General features: G+C 39.5%; 3 protein-coding genes across 5 annotated transcripts in view; all 3 read left to right on the top strand.

Moving 5' to 3' along the window:
* LOC106566410 (TBC1 domain family member 22B) overlaps positions 1-1,396 on the top strand; it is a 31,557-nt gene extending 30,161 nt beyond the window's left edge. For 2 of the 3 annotated variants that reach the window (XM_014134413.2, XM_045692930.1), the window contains 3 exons: positions 124-251; positions 374-469; positions 725-1,396. In XM_014134413.2, the coding sequence (XP_013989888.1) occupies positions 124-251; positions 374-469; positions 725-853 (353 nt within the window). In that variant the 3' untranslated portion in view covers positions 854-1,396. The remainder of the gene's footprint in view (positions 1-123; positions 252-373; positions 470-724) is intronic. The other variant, XM_014134414.2, reaches the window with a different exon arrangement.
* A 3,832-nt stretch (positions 1,397-5,228) lies between these two features.
* On the top strand, positions 5,229-11,049 carry LOC106566411 (zinc finger protein 271). Its single transcript, XM_014134415.2, has 2 exons — positions 5,229-5,389; positions 7,817-11,049. Exon 2 carries the CDS (start codon positions 7,832-7,834, stop codon positions 9,332-9,334), a length of 1,503 nt encoding a protein of 500 aa, XP_013989890.2. The 5' UTR covers positions 5,229-5,389; positions 7,817-7,831; the 3' UTR covers positions 9,335-11,049.
* Positions 11,050-11,691: 642 nt separating this feature from the next.
* On the top strand, positions 11,692-17,286 carry ruxg (Small nuclear ribonucleoprotein G). Its single transcript, NM_001141108.1, is given in 4 exon segments — positions 11,692-11,777; positions 12,556-12,578; positions 16,849-16,973; positions 17,099-17,286. Coding segments are annotated over 4 exon segments (231 nt in total). The 5' UTR covers positions 11,692-11,745; the 3' UTR covers positions 17,150-17,286.
* The last annotated feature ends 768 nt before the right edge of the window (positions 17,287-18,054 follow it).

The raw sequence follows: 18,054 nt of genomic DNA, 5'->3' as shown, positions 1-18,054 counted from the left end.
ACCTTTTAATTCATACGAAAATAGATCTCGAGTCTCCCATTATTTTCAGATGGCCTCAGGGTCAGTTTTCATCTCTCTGTGTTTTCTCTACTCACTGTGTGACTGCGTCCTTTTCTCTCACAGAGGACATACACAACTACTTTAAGAGGTATGAGGTGGAGTACCTGCAGTTTGCGTTCCGCTGGATGAACAACCTGCTGATGAGAGAGCTGCCTCTACGCTGCACCATCCGCCTCTGGGACACCTATCAGGTGACACACAAACACATAGATATTTGCATTGAACCTTTGTGTTTAGTTCTGAATGTCTGTGTGATTTACAGAGCTGGTGTGTACGTGTTCTTCACATGCTGACCTGTTGTGTGTCCCTGCAGGCTGAACAAGAGGGCTTCTCCCACTTCCACCTCTACGTCTGTGCTGCTTTCCTGATCGAGTGGCGCAAAGAGATACTCTCCATGGTCGATTTTCAGGTACAATTCATTCTATCCTTTCTTGATTTGTTTGAGTGAACAATACTCGAGTACTTTCCATTTGAAAATGTGTTACTTTTTTTGTATGACCTGACCCCTTCAGTGAAAAGCTTTCATTAAAAAACAAATCTGCATATTTCAATGTTCATGACACTACAGATTGTGACAGAGGCCCACCAGGGTTTATTTACACACTTCCACCCATCCGGTTCCAACATGGTATTAATGTCATCAAATGTGTCTCTGGCTTTCCAGGGTCTTCTCATGTTACTCCAGAACCTTCCCACAATCCACTGGGGGAATGAGGAAGTGGGCCTTCTCCTGGCTGAAGCGTACAGACTCAAGTACATGTTCGCTGACGCGCCCAATCACTACAAGAGATAGGCTTCTATGCAATGGTGTAAAACAGATTCTGATATACTGTCAGGAGGAACGGAAGGTTTCATTCCTCTCTTTGATATGACTGACCGACATATAGCTTGCACACAGGTACAGAATAATTCACTCAAAATGGGAACCCTCGAACCCTATTTCTACAATAGTTTTCTTGCAGGTTCTCTCTGTTTGTTAAGACTTGTATTGGCAAGTTTCATTCCACTGACACTGCAGCGTATTATCTCAGAGCCACTGGCTTAGACATCTCAATAGTAGTCTGTTACAATTCATGCGGTAGGCATCGAGTAGGTTCTGGACATACAACACAGCTAATCCTCAACTGACTAGGTATCCCCCCTTTCCCTTTCCCTTCAACCTAACTCCTATTAACCATAACCTTATATGAGTTCTGGTATTGGAACTCTATACTGTTCTGGTATTGGAACTCTATACTGTCCTGGTATTGGAACTCTACTGTTCTAGTATTGGAACTCTATACTGTTCTGGTATTGGAACTCTATACTGTTCTGGTATTGGAACTCTATACTGTTTTGGTATTGGAACTCTATACTGTCCTGGTATTGGAACTCTATACTGTCCTGGTATTGGAACTCTATACTGTCCTGGTATTGGAACTCTATACTGTCCTGGTATTGGAACTCTATACTGTCCTGGTATTGGAACTCTATACTGTTCTGGTATTGGAACTCTATACTGTTTTGGTATTGGAACTCTATACTGTCCTGGTATTGGAACTCTATACTGTCCTGGTATTGGAACTCTATACTGTCCTGGTATTGGAACTCTATACTGTCCTGGTATTGGAACTCTATACTGTCCTGGTATTGGAACTCTATACTGTCCTGGTATTGGAACTCTATACTGTCCTGGTATTGGAACTCTATACTATTTTGGTATTGGAACTCTATACTGTCCTGGTATTGGAACTCTATACTGTCCTGGTATTGGAACTCTATACTGTCCTGGTATTGGAACTCTATACTGTCCTGGTATTGGAACTCTATACTGTCCTGGTATTGGAACTCTATACTGTTCTGGTATTGGAACTCTATACTGTTCTAGTATTGGAACTCTATACTGTTCTGGTATTGGAACTCTATACTGTCCTGGTATTGGAACTCTATACTGTCCTGGTATTGGAACTCTATACTGTCCTGGTATTGGAACTCTATACTGTTCTGGTATTGGAACTCTATACTATTTTGGTATTGGAACTCTATACTGTTTTGGTATTGGAACTCTATACTGTTCTGGTATTGGAACTCTATACTGTTTTGGTATTGGAACTCTATACTGTCCTGGTATTGGAACTCTATACTGTCCTGGTATTGGAACTCTATACTGTTTTGGTATTGGAACTCTATACTGTCCTGGTATTGGAACTCTATACTGTCCTGGTATTGGAACTCTATACTGTTCTGGTATTGGAACTCTATACTGTTCTGGTATTAGAACTCTATACTGTTCTGGTATTGGAACTCTATACTGTCCTGGTATTGGAACTCTATACTGTTCTGGTATTGCAACTTTTTACAATACTGCATAAATGAATGATATTTTAGTCCAGAGGGGATAAATACTTGGCCATCGGTTTATGGTCTTTTACATTCAAATTCATACTGGCATTAATCAGTATTGGTTGTCTCAGAAGTTTTAACATACACTTGAAAGAACTCTGAATGGATGATGAATGTTTAAGTGATCATCGTTCAAGTTTCAGAGAGAATATATTTGAGTTATTTCGTTTTTTGACTAACAGAGTTTTGTGGTAAAGCTAGTCCACATATTTTACCACTTTGTCCCCAGTTGTTCTCTTCATGGCTATATTGAGTCCAGTAAAAGGCCAGTCTGAATATCTACTGAAGAAATTGTCCAATGTAGTACAACATGATACAGGAGGTGTCACAGCTGTTACTAATTGCCGCTCTGTAGACCAGGAAAAGGTACTTTATTTCAGGGCTTATCTATAGTGGTGCCATATTGAATCCCAAGGCCTCAATGTGAATAGGATGAGAATGGGGACCGTGTGTTTTTAGATGGTGTATTATTGTAGCTACATTTTCAGTTAAACATAACCTAAGCTCCAGATTATCTCAACTGATTACTAGCTATTTTGCTTTGTAATTCTCAGGCTTAATTTTCACATTCAGATTAGTCACACTTTCTTTTTAGATTATTTGAAACTGTGGCACATATGAAAATTGCTAAGTTGTTTTAAAATTAAGTTGTCATTTGAAACTGATGAGACCTGTTTACCCTTCAAGTAGTGTACATTTAAGAGTATCTGACACTTTACCAAATGTATATTTTGTATGTTTGCGGTGTCCGTAACATGCGCTGAAGGTTTTGCATTGTCTATTTCCTCTTTCTGAAGATATATACAAAGCAACCAGTGCAATCTAAATCAACAATCTGCAACGCAATGTAACGACCATCCAGGAAGTTCTTCAGATAGTAGAGAAGATGACTGTTGTACTTCCCTGTCTGTTGTTTGCAACAGCATCTACTCTTATTTAGTATGGTTAACTTAAACAGTTGTCTGTAAACTTTAATAATATAGAAGTGAAAATTGTGTATATTAAGAATTCAAATGTTTGTTTTTCAGTAAATGAATGTGTTTTGACTTGCCTTTGAGGGTTGTCTGCTAATGCTAATGTTGATATTCAAAGGCATCTTTTAGTAGCCCTCCCGAGTCCCTACACAGTTACTTGATCTGTTGGAAACTGTGATATCAACACAGCTGTATTTCAAGTCTGTAATGATGCCTTTGTTATAAGCATTTGTAAATGCACTTTGACTAGCATAGAAAAGCTGAAATGTTATCATTTGCCCTGTTTTGTTTGTACATCATTTGTGTTTCAATGTAAAATATTGGGGTTATGTAGTAGCTTACCTGCTGTGACCTCACTTAGGTGACGTAAAGCAGGAATAGTAATTACATTTAAACAATGGAATGTGAATATTTATGTTATTATTTCACCAACCTTCATAACCATTTCTCTGCTATGGTACGAAAGGTTTGACAATCATTATTTAGATTTTATAATTATTGTATTGGCATTGAGGTTCAAGTTTGTGAAATTGACATGTGGATATGGCATTGAACAATATGGAGTAAATTTGTTTTGTCAGGTTTTAGTGACCCTATGACAACCTAAAAAAAAATAATGTTTTAACTGAAGTTCAGTTTTTTTTATAATCAGTACTAGGACAGTGACCTTGGTGGTATTAGACCTGTAATGATATGAATTAACTTCATGATACTGAGGAAACAGAAATGCCATAACTTCCGTACCAGTATTATTTTCATATTGGTTTTCAAGATCAACATGTAGTTCAATTAGGATTTTTCTGCAATTTAATCATCTAATTTAATCATTCAACTTTTGATTTCTGCATGTTCCCAGTGCACATTTTACCATGTCTTCTCAATTCAGTTCTCAATTCAGGGTTTTTGTAGGACAAATTCAGACTCATGTTCGTTGTTGGCATTTTCAAATATATAATGATTACTTTGTGTATTTTAATATTTACCTTTCAGCCTTAAAGTAAACTATGCTCCGTCCACATGTGTTTATTTGCTCCCAAAAATGTATGACTTTATTATTTCAATTGAATTCATTCTACGATTGTATTATTCAATCCATGTCCCATGTTGTTTTATGGTCATTCAAAGATTTCACTGCATTTTGGTTTTAAAAACAGGATGTACAGTAACAGGACTACGAAACCTGAATTCATTGTCTGAAATTCATCTGTAGTCATTCAGTTTTCATTTTCTTATCTTCAATGCCAAACTATTTGGCCAATAATGTTTTCATTCAGTTCAATGCTTCTGTAGTCAATACTGGTTTTAGCCTTAAATGGAGGAAATATTACAGTAATCTGCTGTATATAAACGTTTTGTTTATATTAAACGATTGTTACCCTTTGTTTTGACTGAGTCATGGTGTTGTGCATAAGGGGGGTTAGTGGGAGAGGATGCATACCTCACCTCATTGAAATACATGTGATAAACTCAGATGGATGGAGGTAAGTGAGCAGATTTTTTTGTTGTTGCATTAAATGCCCACATTGATTTCCACATACAGAGCAGAGTTAATTTGAATTGCCATGCTAAATCTGATCCTTTGCAACACTTTGAATGTACATACTAAATCTGGTGTTTTTATATACTCTCTGGAAAAATCTAATATTTTAATATTTTACTGTCCACTTCATTCTCTAATCATATAAACCATGGGTTTCAACTCTACCATTATTACCAACTTTCCTGAAGCCGTTTGTGTTCTTGAATGTCTCATTGGTCGAAAAAGAAAGTACCAGAATGCAAAGTTTTGTAGTCCTACCAAAGCTTAAAGTACACAAACAACTTGGCTTCACTTTGGAACACATGGCTACGGTGCTGCAGGGAAATGAAAACAACGTTTTGGTATCCAAGTATTTATCTTTAAAAATTACTTCCATTAACTGGTTGGAAACTGACATGTCGCCAGTATTCGGATTTGTTTGACCAAAAAAAAGGTAGGCTAATTTCGTTGCATGTTTTAACATTCTGTCTTGTTTTAGCTAGCTAGTTAGCCGATGGCTAACAGTATCGTTAGTGTGGGCGGACTGGAGTTCCCGACGTCACGAAATGTTTTTATTAAAGAAAACTACTGATTTGAGCACCAAAAGAATAGTCCGCAATTACGAATAATAATGTCGTGTGTAATTGCCGGCTATTCTTTGTGTGCTCAAATCAGTAGTTAAATTTTTTTTTTAAAAGATAAGTATACAAACGTAAATTTGTGACATCCTAAATCGTGGAGTTGAGGTTAATAGCTGGTAGCAATAGCGATTTCCTGCATAATGTTTCATTCGATTTGCTTCATTACCACGTTATCACTGCATGTCAGCCTATTTTGCTATACAGGCGGTAAATCTTTTCAGTCGTTTTAGAAATGGGGGAAATGCCTACACTCACCTACCACACAGTTAGCCATTACATTACACACAAGTCATTGGACGAAGGCGTTTCTTTAAGAGCCCCGACGCTCGGTCTGAACATTATAACGCATCGCTTTTGGAAACATAAGGTCCTTATCTTTCATGTCAGGGAGAAATCATAAAAATAAAAAAAACGAAAGGATAAATTGATAACACACCATTTTTATAGGGTTCCGACACGGTTATATTTCCGTTTTTATAGCACTTGTTGACAGAAAACAGACTGAAGAAAGTGGACTACCTGGACTAATGAACTATCTACGTCTCAGAACACCTGTGTGTTATCAGAGTATGTTCTTCACAAATGTGTTGACACTGAAAAATACTGTCGGCTGCAACGCTGTTAAAACAGTTTACAACAAGTGTGTATTTTGCGTTTGTGAAATTATTTTGATGGAATATGAAAGTAGAAGGATTATGTTTCTAGAGCCGTACCGCAATTGACAATCAATTCACATTTAGATGAAGTATTTGGCAGTTTTGGCATTGAGTAAATTCGCCTTTAAACAAAACATGTAATGGTCTTCCACTATAAGGAGTAATGTTAGACTAAAGAAGACTATCATTGGGCTACCACCCAGCTAGCCACATTTGCAGTGGCAGCTGGGATTACATTTTTACCTTGTGACAAACAATGTCAGTAGCTATACAACAAGTTATTGCTCACCTATACCCTTGAATCATATCTCAGTGGAAAGCTTAGATACACATTTCCAGAATGTTCAGGTCAACAGAAATGTAACTGTTGATCTCTAGGGTACATATCAGAATTACCTGTATAAAAATGGCTTTAAAAACGGAAACCCTGATACACTCCTTCCGATGGGTGTCAAACCCTTGTTTGACAAGTGGTTCTAACTTCTGAAATTATATATAATATAACCAACTTTGAAAGCATCCGCTACAATAATTGTTTAAAAATCAGCCCCATATTGTGACATTAAAATGTTGGATGCTTAGCCATAGAATTCCATGTAATGGGGAAGCTATATTTTTTGGAATTTCAACTTTGGTCACAGAGGCACCAGATTGCGCTCACAGCTAGAACAGAGGTTTAAAACGATTTGTAGATATAGGGCCATCACAGAATTCACCCATTAACGTTCCCTTAATCCCACAGAAGACTTTTCCCAATATGGCTGCCAAACATCTCAAGGGGGTCTTATTGGATAATTTCACATGACCATACCTGTATGAAATATAATTGTAGTATGCACAGAATTTCTTAATGTTCATATAGTGATGTAGAATACACAACCACATGAGCCAGGTATGCCAGATATATAAAGTTATCAAATTATTCACTGAATTAGTTTTTTTCTTTGAGGACTATAAACCATGCCCCGTACATTCCATTGCAATGTACAGTAGTAAAATCCAATGTTGGGCCTGTTGAGGCCAATAATATTACTTTTAGTATTGTAGTAACAGACCTATCTGCTATGCCCCCATAGTAAGAATACGTTTTCATTTAGACTAACTATGTGTAATGGTTTGCTGCTCTTACAATCAGATGAAAACTTATTGGCATTACTATGGATTTTTACATTGTAATCTATGCAGCAAATTTCTAGTCCTCTGCCTTTTTTGACACATTCTTACCAGAATTCTGTGAATAATTTAACATCCTTAAAAGTTGGGGTTCTGGCTTATGGACTAGCATTGGTAGCTATGTGTCAAGGAGGAATATACCATTTAGCAGACGCTTTTATCCAGAACAATTTAGTCACGCGTGCATAGATTTTACGTATGGGTGGTCCCGGGATTCGAACCAACTATCCTGTCGTTGCAATAGCAACTGAGCTACAGAGAGGGTGACAGATATACAGCCTGTCTCTGCAGCCAACCATTGGTGCTATAAAAAAAGAGGCCAGGGAAATGTTTTGTAGGCTATAGCTTAAGTTTTTCCCTCATCAGAATGATGAACATGTCTAATAGACTGCCCTCTGTACCTCCAAATAGGTGCCTTGGTTGAAGATGGATGCAGTACCTTGCCGTTGGAACACCACAAGAGTTCAGGAGTCGTTTGCTCAGACTAAGCCTGCCTCAGACACTCTAACAAAGCTGGCAAAACTTGTGGCACAAAAGCAAGAGAGTCAAAGCCAGAACCAACTACTGCCTGATGTGTGCCCGTGTGTGTGCGCAGAGTGCAGCCAGGGATTCTCTGACATGGCTGAGTTATTGCACCACCAGCAGGGGGAACATGCCTTACGTAAGTGTCATCGCTGCCTTTCCTGTGGCAAAGAGTTTTCTCTCCTATCCTCTTTGCAGTTGCACAAGTGCATTCATGATGCTGCTCCTTGTCAGCTCTGTTGTGGTAAACCACAGCTAGGTGCTCCATGCAGTGCATGCAAGGCTTCAACCTCAGACTCTCAGAGTGTCCAGGATAAGTCCCTTCATCACCAGTCCCACCATCATGATAACAGATCATATGCCTGTGCTCCGTGTGGTAAAAGCTATAGCCAAAAGCAAGCTTTGCTTCACCATCAGCAGGCTGGCTGTAGTAAATCTGCCTCACGAACTGCAAAAGTTGTCAGCCCTCCCGCTGACTCTCCCTCGCCGGAATCTGCCATCTTGGACTCCTCTCCCTCTGACTCTCCCCCCCCTGATGCCACTAGTGCCCCAGATCCTGACAGGCCAAGCCAATGCCCACTTTGCGCCAAGAGGTTTCGCTCAGGGGCTGGCCTTGCATGCCATCAGCGATCCACCCATCGGAAGGAGTGGATCATCTCTAAGTATCCTCTACTAAAAGGAGGATGCACAAATGGGGTTAATAGATTATCGAAGCAGATGGCTGGGCCATCCCAACCAAAAAGAAGAGGCAGAAAGAGCCAGCTCCTCTCCTGTCGTTCCTGTGACAGGGTCTTCCTAAGCACTGCCAAGCTGTACTTGCACAGACAAGAGTCCCACAGCAGAGAGAAGGATATCAGAAGCGATCCAAGGCCACTGATTAGCAAGCGGAGGAAAAGAGAGACTTACCCATGTGACGTTTGTGGTAAAGTGTTCTTGCACCACTTGTCACTTAAAGCACACGTCAAGAATCATAGTCAAGAACCACCAAGCCATGTGCAGCAGGGTGGGAAAGCAGCCAAGGAGACCAAGTTAGGTGAGAAGATGCCAAAAAAGCCTAACAGCAACCTAGCACGGAAGATGGGAGGAACATTGGTCAAGGCTAGCAGGGGGAGACCAAAGAAAGTTCCAGAAGAAGAGGGAGAGTTTCCTTGCCCGTCTTGTGCTGAGGTGTTTTCTTTGCAGTCTGCCCTGAAGGAGCATGAGGAGCTGCATCAGCCTACAGGGAGTATGAGACAGTGCAGCGTGTGCAGTCAGGGCATGGGTATCTCTAAGAAGCCTAGGGCCAAGCTTCGGAGGTCCTACCATTGTGTTCCCTGCTTGAAGGCTTTTGTAACACTGGACACTTTCTTACAACACTGCCAAGATCACCTTGTTGTCAGTGGCGATGAGGAAGGGAGAAATGTATGATCCTGACAGCAAAATGTGAGATGATGTACTCTAACTTTTTTTTTTTTAACAAGCTGTACTGAGTTCCCAAGAGAAATGTGTTCATGTACATTTAAAAATATGTTTAGACCACTCACCAGAATAGCTGTTTGAATGTAATTCATATCAACATGCGATTCAAGTTGCAACATTTTTTATTTTTTGTGTGTGCGGTTTGATACCATTAATTTTGTGACTGACCAACAGTGGTACGCTGTGAAAGCAGTACAGAAACAGTCTTACTAGGCCTAAATCCTCTTGATCATAAATCCTCTTGATTTTAGACCTTTTATATATTCCTTTACAAATGTTGATCGGATCCAACCATCCCATTTGTCGATATGGTTTAAATTAAATGAATATACGCAATAACTAATTTAGTATGTTGCTGCAGCATTAAAGGTCCAATGCAGCATTTTTTTTTTTATTTATCTCAATATCAAATCATTTCTGTTTAAATTAAGTACCTTACTGTGATTTGTTTTCAATTCAAATGGTCAAAACGGAAACAAAAAATTGCTTCTTAGTAAAGAGCTATTTCTCAAGCAAGAATTTAGCTCGGACTGTCTGGAAGTGGTCTGAGTAGGGAGGGGAAAACTGAAAGCTGTTATTGGGATTGAGGTTTGAAACTCTTTGTTATTTGCTAATTAACTAATTTACTCCACACAAATTTACTCCATGACACCAAAATAGACATTTCAGGCTGTCTTTTCAAACAGCTCTTACACTAAAAAGGCATTATCATAATTTTCAAAATTTCACAGTATTATTCCAACCTCACAGTGTGGAAAGATATACTGAGTATAACGAACATTATGAACACCTTCCTAATATTGAGTTGCCCCTCCCCTCTCCTTTTGCCCTCAGAACAGCCTCAATTCGTCAGGCCATGGAATCTACAAGGTGTTGAAAGTGTTCCACAGGGATGCTGGCCCATGTTGACTCCAATGCTTCACACAGTTGTGTCAAGTTGGCTGGATGTCCTTTTGGGTGGTGGACCATTCTTGATACACACGGGGAAACTGTTGAGCATGAAAAACCCAGCAGCGTTACAGTTCTTGACACAAACCGGTGCGCCTGGTACCTACTACCATTTTGTGACAAAACTATTGGTAGAGTTGAAAATGCGGTGGAAACGCATTGAACTTTTCAATTTTTTTTATTTGTTAGAGGATTTTTATTTTTTATTTTTTTTTAACTCTTGATGACATTTGACTTATGTAAGTGTGACACTGATTTAGCATTAATTTCCTAATTATTTATCTCTGTCTGTTTGTGTGTGAGATGCATACTCATGGAGCCAGTTAAGACAATGTGATGTAACATAACATGGATATTATGCAAAACAAGCAGTGATTGCAACCTTGCTGCTACTGTTGGTTAGAAATGAGTTTACCAGGTTATGCATTTTCTGCGGTTTAGTAAACCAAAAACAGAAGAACATTTAAAAAAATAAAAGACTTAAAGGTAGATCTTGTGCTTCAACACTCTCTTAGTTGTTTTGGAAATTGACTCACTATTCTGTTTTACTTTCTGCATAACATTGTCATATCGCTGAGTCTACCTTTTTAAAAGAAAGTCATATTTTATTTTGGGGGAAAAAAGGTTTTTAAGTTTCTATTTCAGGGAAGTGCCTTTTGTGTCCGAGTTAGCAACCTTTTCTTATAACATACCTCATTAAAAGTATTCTCCCATGATGTTTTGTGTTGACTCCATTAATCTTGTTACAGAAAACAACAACATTGCTATATTATTAAATTGACACAACACTATCTATATATACACAATAACCATTACAACATAAGAAATGATCTTGGGTTTGAAGAGTTGTTCATATGTGGAACTGCCCTGCAATCGAAAATATGATTTGTTGATTTACGTGGCACATTTTTACACTGATGCAGATTGTGAAACTACCCTCAAATCAATAAATAATTCAGATTTATAGAGAGAAATGTTATGACAACGTAAATAGGCACACATTTCGAAAAACTTTTCTGTCAAGGTAGTTCTGCAATTTATATGAGAGAGAGAGAACTCCTCAATGATCTACTCCCATACAGTAGAGCAGCGACGTGCCCGCTTATGTTAGAGGAAGTTTGCATGACGTTCTCCGGTGTATGGTCATTGAGGTTTGGGGGATGGGAGAGGTTATTTGAAGTACAGAGTTAGTTCGGAGGATTTAGAAATGCGGAGCTACTGTTGTAAACCGCAATTGACCACACACTCCAGCACAGTAGGTGACGGCATGCACCTTAAACGTTAGTTTGCGGAACGCCATTATATCGTAGAAGAAGAATACTGTTTCCGGATCCGCTCGTTGCGCGTGCTTTCCGCTTTTTTTCACAAAAGGAAGTCTCACGAGCTGAGGGCCCGAAACAAAAAGAAGAAACATGAGTAAAGCACACCCACCAGAGTTGAAAAAGTGAGTTATTAAAAAAGACATTCATAGTTGGTCTTCGATCCAGTGTAATTTCTAATATTTCGCTGTTCATTTTAGATAATGTGGATAGCAAGCTAACATAGGTAGCTACGCGCTAGCACAAAGCTACCGGTAGTCGGTAACTAGTTAACACTGTTGTGGCTAGTAAAATTGCTAGCTAGCTATTGAATGAAACGGTTAGATAACCAAACCATGTATTCATTGTCATTTAATTTATGTACGAATATCATGAAGTGTCAGTTATGAACGAAAGCGATTTGAACGGCTCGACGACAACGAGTTGCCTCTGCGCTCTGTCGCATTAAAATGTTAGAATGGAGAACTTCTCTATGCTCAAAAGAAGTGATCCACTAAGTTATGCTGATAGCCACATTTAGTTTCGCACTGTTGTGGGAGCAAGAATGCTAACTTTCGGTTTCAACAGCCAATCTAGTTGGGTCTGGAAGCTATGTCGCGGTGTATTTGAATAATGTTTAGTTTATTCCAATTTTCTCAACGGTTCCCAAGCGCACTTCGCTTCCTTTATTGAAAATTAATGGCATTTCCGTTTTCATCGTTCCCAACGTGCTATATGGATCTCTTGTGTAAAAATTGCCATTTAAAAAACTTTTGATGCTTTAGCGAAAAACTAATTCTGGTCCAGCTCCTAGTGAAAATCAGAGGCATGGACCAGAAACAACCCGTCTCTGGTATAGCCATACAATCGGTGGCGTTGCGATCTCTAATAGCAACTAATAATAACATTTTTGTTTCATTTCAGGTTCATGGACAAGAAGCTTTCGTGTGAGTACTGATTCTGAATGTTTATGGTTCTGCTGAGTTGAACGGACAAACCTCATCTCTTTGCTTGCAGAGTTGAGACTAATGTTGACAAACCAAATTAGGGCTGGGCCAAATGGTCTTAAAATCATATCTAGATTATGGGCAACTCACAATATACACTATGTGGACACCTGCTTGTCGAACATCTCATTCCAACATCACAGGCATTAATATAGAGTTGATCCCCCTTTTTGTTGCTACAACAGCCTCCACTCGTCTACTAGATGTTGGAACATTGCTGCGGGGACTTGCTTCCATTCAGACACGACCATTAGTGAGGTCGGGCACTGATGTTGGGCAATAATAGGTGTTCCAAATTATCCCAAAGTTGTTAGATGAGGCTGATGTCAGGGCTCTGTTAAGGCCACACTGATCTTGACAAAATATTTCTGTATGGACCTCGCATTGTGCACGGGGGCATTGTCATGCTGAAACAGGAAAGGGCCTTCCCCAAACAGTGGCCACAAAGTTGGAAGCACAGAATCATCTAGAATGTATGCTGTAGCGTTAAGATTTCCCTTCCCTGTAATTAATTTAATTTTAATTTAATTTAACCTTTATTTAACTAGGCAAGTCAGTTAACAAATTCTTATTTTCAATGACGGCCTAGGAACAGTTCAGGGGTAGAACGACAGTTTTTTTTTTTACCTTGTCAGCTCGTGGATTCGATCTTGCAACCTTTGGGTTACTAGTCCAACATTCTAACCACTAGGCTACCTGCCGCCCCACTAAGGGGCCTAGCCCGAACCATGAAAAACATCCCAGACCATTATTCCGCCTCCACCAAACTTTACAGTTGGCACTATGCATTGGGGCAGGTAGCGTTTTCCTGGCATCCGCCAAACCCAGATTATTCTGTCGGAATGTCAGATGTTGAAGCGTGCTTCATCACTCTAGAGAACGCGTTTCCAATGCTCCAGAGTCCAATGGCTGCGAGCTTTACACCATTCCAGCCGACACTTGGCATTGCGCATGGTGATCTCAGGGTTGTGTGCGGCTGCTCTGCCATGGAAACCCATTTCATTAAGCTCCCGACGAACAGTTCTTGTGCTGACTTTGCTTCTAGAGGCGGTTTGGAACTTTGTAGTGAGTGTTGCAACTGAGGATATATGATTTTTACACGCTTCAGCGGTCCCGTTCTGTGTGACCTACGCTTCACGGCTGAGCCGTTGTTGCTCCTAAACGTGCTGTTGTTGCTCCAGAGTGGCGTGGCGGTTTAAGGCACTGCATCTCAGTGCTAGAGGCGTCACTACTGACCCTGGTTCAATTCCAGGCCGTGATTGGGAGTCCCATAGGGCGGCGCACAACTGGCCTAGCGTCGTTCAAGTTAGGCTTTGGCCGAGGTAGGCTGTCATGGTAAATAAGAATTTGTTCTTAACTGACTTGCCTTGTTAAATAAACGTTTCCACTTCACAATAACAGCACTTACACTTGACCGGGGCAGCTCTAGTAGGGCAGAAATCTGACTAACTAACTTGTTGGGAAGGTGGCATTCTATGACGGTGCCGCGTTGAAAGTCACTGAGCTCTTCAGTAAGGCCATTCTACTGCCAATGTTTGTCTATAGAGATTACATGGCTGTGCTCGATTTTTATACACCTGTCAGCAACGGGCGTTGCTGAAATAGCCGAATCCACTGATTTTGAAGGGGTGTCCACATACTTTTGTATATGTAGTGCATCTACATAATTTTAAAAAATTAATAAATTGTGCAACAAAGCTTATATAGAGAATAAAGGTCAAACAATCAAGAATAATCTAATGAATGAAATCAGGGCTTGTAGAATTATACCTAGGCTAAATATAAGCCTTCTACAACCATAAGATAAGACCCACTAATAATTTTATCAAAATAGTTTACAGGGGTTGCATTAGCTTTCAGAAATCTGCATTTTCAAAATGCAGGCCTATTTTTAAAACATTAATTTTTTTTATGAAATTCACCTGCATTTTATATAAAGTCAGTGTTATTTAATTTTTTTTTGCTAACAATTGAGTGATGAGGGGCGAGCAACTATATCGTTTTTCTAAACAACTCACTGAGAAGAGTATTTTCATCAGATGACAACAGAAGTGCATCTCTGTTTGGCTTGCATCTATACAGGAGGATATTGGCTTACAGTCAATGTCTCCTGTCAATTCAATGTTCCCTCTAAGCTGCACACCTCCCCCGCCAATTCAATTTTCCCTCTAAGCTTCGCTGGGCTGCCTGGCATAAGAAATAGCATCCTGTGCAGAGAAGCACAAGGTTGAACTCCTCAACTTTCTAGAGTTTTCTCGGTTAACACTATCAACGTTTCCCTTTACTGTGGGTTATTGTGATCAATTCAACGTAATATTAGCCACTTTAAATGCAGCATAACAAAACAAACTATGCATGAGATTTTGTTATAGGCACAATGCATTGGAGTATGATTCTACACAGACCAGTGCGGCATAACCAATCAGAGCTGCAGTAGCCCTATATGCAACTAGACCATTGCCAAATATGGATCTGTGCCGTTCACTTTGAACTGGACTGTGGTTACAGCATGAGCGGTTGTGAGTAGATGCGTGCACATTTGTTCATATCCTTTGCTAGTAGTGAGTTATTAGCCCAGTTATAGATAATATCCAGTCAGCAATGGAGGAGTGATTGCATCGTACATGTTTTGTACTCTTGTAAATGTCTAGACATCTTTAAAAAGCGAGTCCCGTAAAGAGCATTTATTTCTGTCTTAAAGGGACAGTGTTGTATTTTGAGACGGGCTTGAATAAGCTATGTAGCCAATAGGCAGAGGGAGCCATAATTTGTCTGATAATCTGTAATAATGTTATGTGAATAATGCATTTTATAAAGTGGTTTCTTGCATCAAACAACACATTTTCAGTCACCTTGTCTGAAGGACAAGTGGATAAACAGGTTAATGTCAAGCCCTGCATGTTTTTTCAGAAATCTCATGGCATGTAGGCTTACATTGAACACCACACATTGGCTGCTACTGTCGGCTGAATGATAGAACAGCTATTTCCATGTTAAAATGTTATGGGATGCATTTTCTCCATTGTTTCTTATGGTAGGCCACTCTGTTAGGTCTACATTATGATCAAATAGCCACTGTAGCTGTTAACTGTAACTTAAAGGGGGTACAGCTTCAGTGTTCCCAGTAAATGCGCACTGAATTTTCACATTCAAGTTTGAGCTCTGCAGACCTGAAATTTGCCCAGTGCAGGAAAAAATGTGGGAGCATTGCTTACAATGAAAAGGCACGTTTTTTAAATTTATTTAAATGTATACATTTGAATTTTTTGCAAAAATGGTCAGGCCATCATATTTCTAATGTTTATCACAAAGAATGTAGCCAGCTACATTTCCTAATGTTTCGCTTGAAGTTAATTTTGCATTTTAACTTGCTATCGGAAGAAAGTACTGGAGAAAAAATTCCCTACACATCAGTCAGAGCACTTTCTGGTGATCCAATGATGAGGGCAAAGATAAGTAGCATGAAATGTGTCCGTTTCCATTCATGATTTAGCGCGAACTCTGACTGAATCCGAGCAAAATGTACAATAAGAAGCATTTTAGATCTGCCTTTCCTGTTTTGGAAAAAAAATGCAAAAAAACCTTCGTCAACAACGAACCCTGCTTTTTAACCCGCTTTTTGCAATCACTGATCTGGCTTTCAAGTCTGTCTACGAAAATGCTCTTTTTGTTACACATTTTACCAGAACTATAACAATGACTAACTTCTGGTAGTAGGTATTCTAGAACATTAACACTTCTCCCTGCACTCAGCCCCTCCCAAGCTTCATTATGGTACCCCTCATGTCTCTTTTTATAACTAATGATTAATAATAATTAAAGCTCAAAACCAAACCTATCACAACGTAATTGGAGCAGTTAAAATGTTTTGTCATACCCGTGGTATACAGTCTGATATATCATGGCTGACAGCCAATCAGCATTCAGAGCTCGAGCCACCCAGTTTAGAATGACAAATAATTTGTAGACTGCAAGAAGCCCAACAGATATGTTTGACCTAAAAAAAGAATCATTTTAAATCTTGCTTACATTGGTATACAATCACGTGTCTCTCTATGCTTGGGAATACTTGGAACAGATTTCTTAAATTAAAATCACTCGAGCTCATTTCCTGGTGTTTTTACAGTCTTATGTATATAAAGCCGCCAGTTTGGGAACCCTGCCTTACTGCCTCGACTGTTGTTACAGTTATATATATTTCTCCCTCCAGTGAAGCTGAATGGTGGCAGGCAGGTCCAAGGAGTCCTGCGAGGTTTTGACCCCTTCATGAACTTGGTGATGGATGACTGCTTGGAGATGGCCCCTGGGGGAATACAGAACACGATAGGCATGGTGGTCAGTACCAACAGCTTTGTTAACTACACTATCTCTTGGGACAGACATTTTGCTTTTATTCTCAATGTTATCACATACCTTGTTTTTGCAAGTAAATCAAATGTGTTTTTTGTTGCTATCTGTAGGTAATCCGAGGAAACAGTATCATCATGCTGGAGGCCCTTGAGAGAGTATGAGGGGTTGGGGTGGCAGAATCATCTTCAAGAAAGTGGAATAATGGACCTTTTCTTTACGGATACGTTTACAGATGTTTCATTTGGAAATATTTTGAATTGTGAAATCTTGTGAATAAACTTGGATATTTGTTTTCTTTATTTTTGTGTAATTCTGTTTTTTAGCTCTACATGTTTCAAGCACTTGATTGATTATTCTTGACAAGGTGTGCATACATAGGCGTCTATCAGAAGTTACATTTAAAAGGCATTGCGCGAACGCTAGTTGACAACTTTCTTCAAACTGCACGCAGAGACATAAAAATGGTATCCACAAGTAAGAGCTAATTTATTCGAACTGAGCCCGACATTCTACATTGGGTTAGGGCTGGGTAGGCAAAGTTTTTATTTTAGGATATGGACAGAGCTCTGCTATCACTAAATTGATTACTGACATTTTGATGCTGAGCCATTCGCAAAAGTCATATCTGACTAAAATCATAAGTGTCAGAAGGGCTTCAACCTCGTCAAATATAAAACGAGAGATTATTACACAGAAAATAACGTTCCTTGCGTTTTGTCGAAGTTTAGTGACGAAAAGTAGCTAACTGCTCTCATGCCTTGTCATTGAGCAGAGCAGCCCAAGCGGAGCCAGCATTGTTATATGGAGACTCAGACTCAGCATTGTTATATGGAGACTCAGCCGCCATGAGCAAGTGACAGGTGCAGCTAATGGATTTACTTAGGAAGTCAATCATTTCTGGTTTCGGGCCAGTCTCATAGTTCTTCAACAAACACCCAGCTGGATAGTTAGTGTGCACTAGATTGAGTTGACGCGGAATGGTTTATCAATAGTCAACACAAGGCGTCGCCCTCTCACCTCACACAAGCTTTCTATGCTATAGAAAGGACTTTTATTTTGACAGGTT

Source organism: Salmo salar, chromosome ssa13 (genome assembly GCF_905237065.1).
Source record: "Salmo salar chromosome ssa13, Ssal_v3.1, whole genome shotgun sequence".
In the NCBI taxonomy this organism is placed as follows: Eukaryota; Metazoa; Chordata; class Actinopteri; order Salmoniformes; family Salmonidae; genus Salmo; species Salmo salar.
Note: the sequence above shows the minus strand (reverse complement) of the source record. Positions and strands in the feature narration are given on the sequence as shown.

What these genes read in the sequence shown, in the direction of transcription:
- LOC106566411 (XM_014134415.2), top strand. Translation starts at nt 7,832, where the DNA reads ATGGATGCAGTACCTTGCCGTTGGAACACCACAAGAGTTCAGGAGTCG.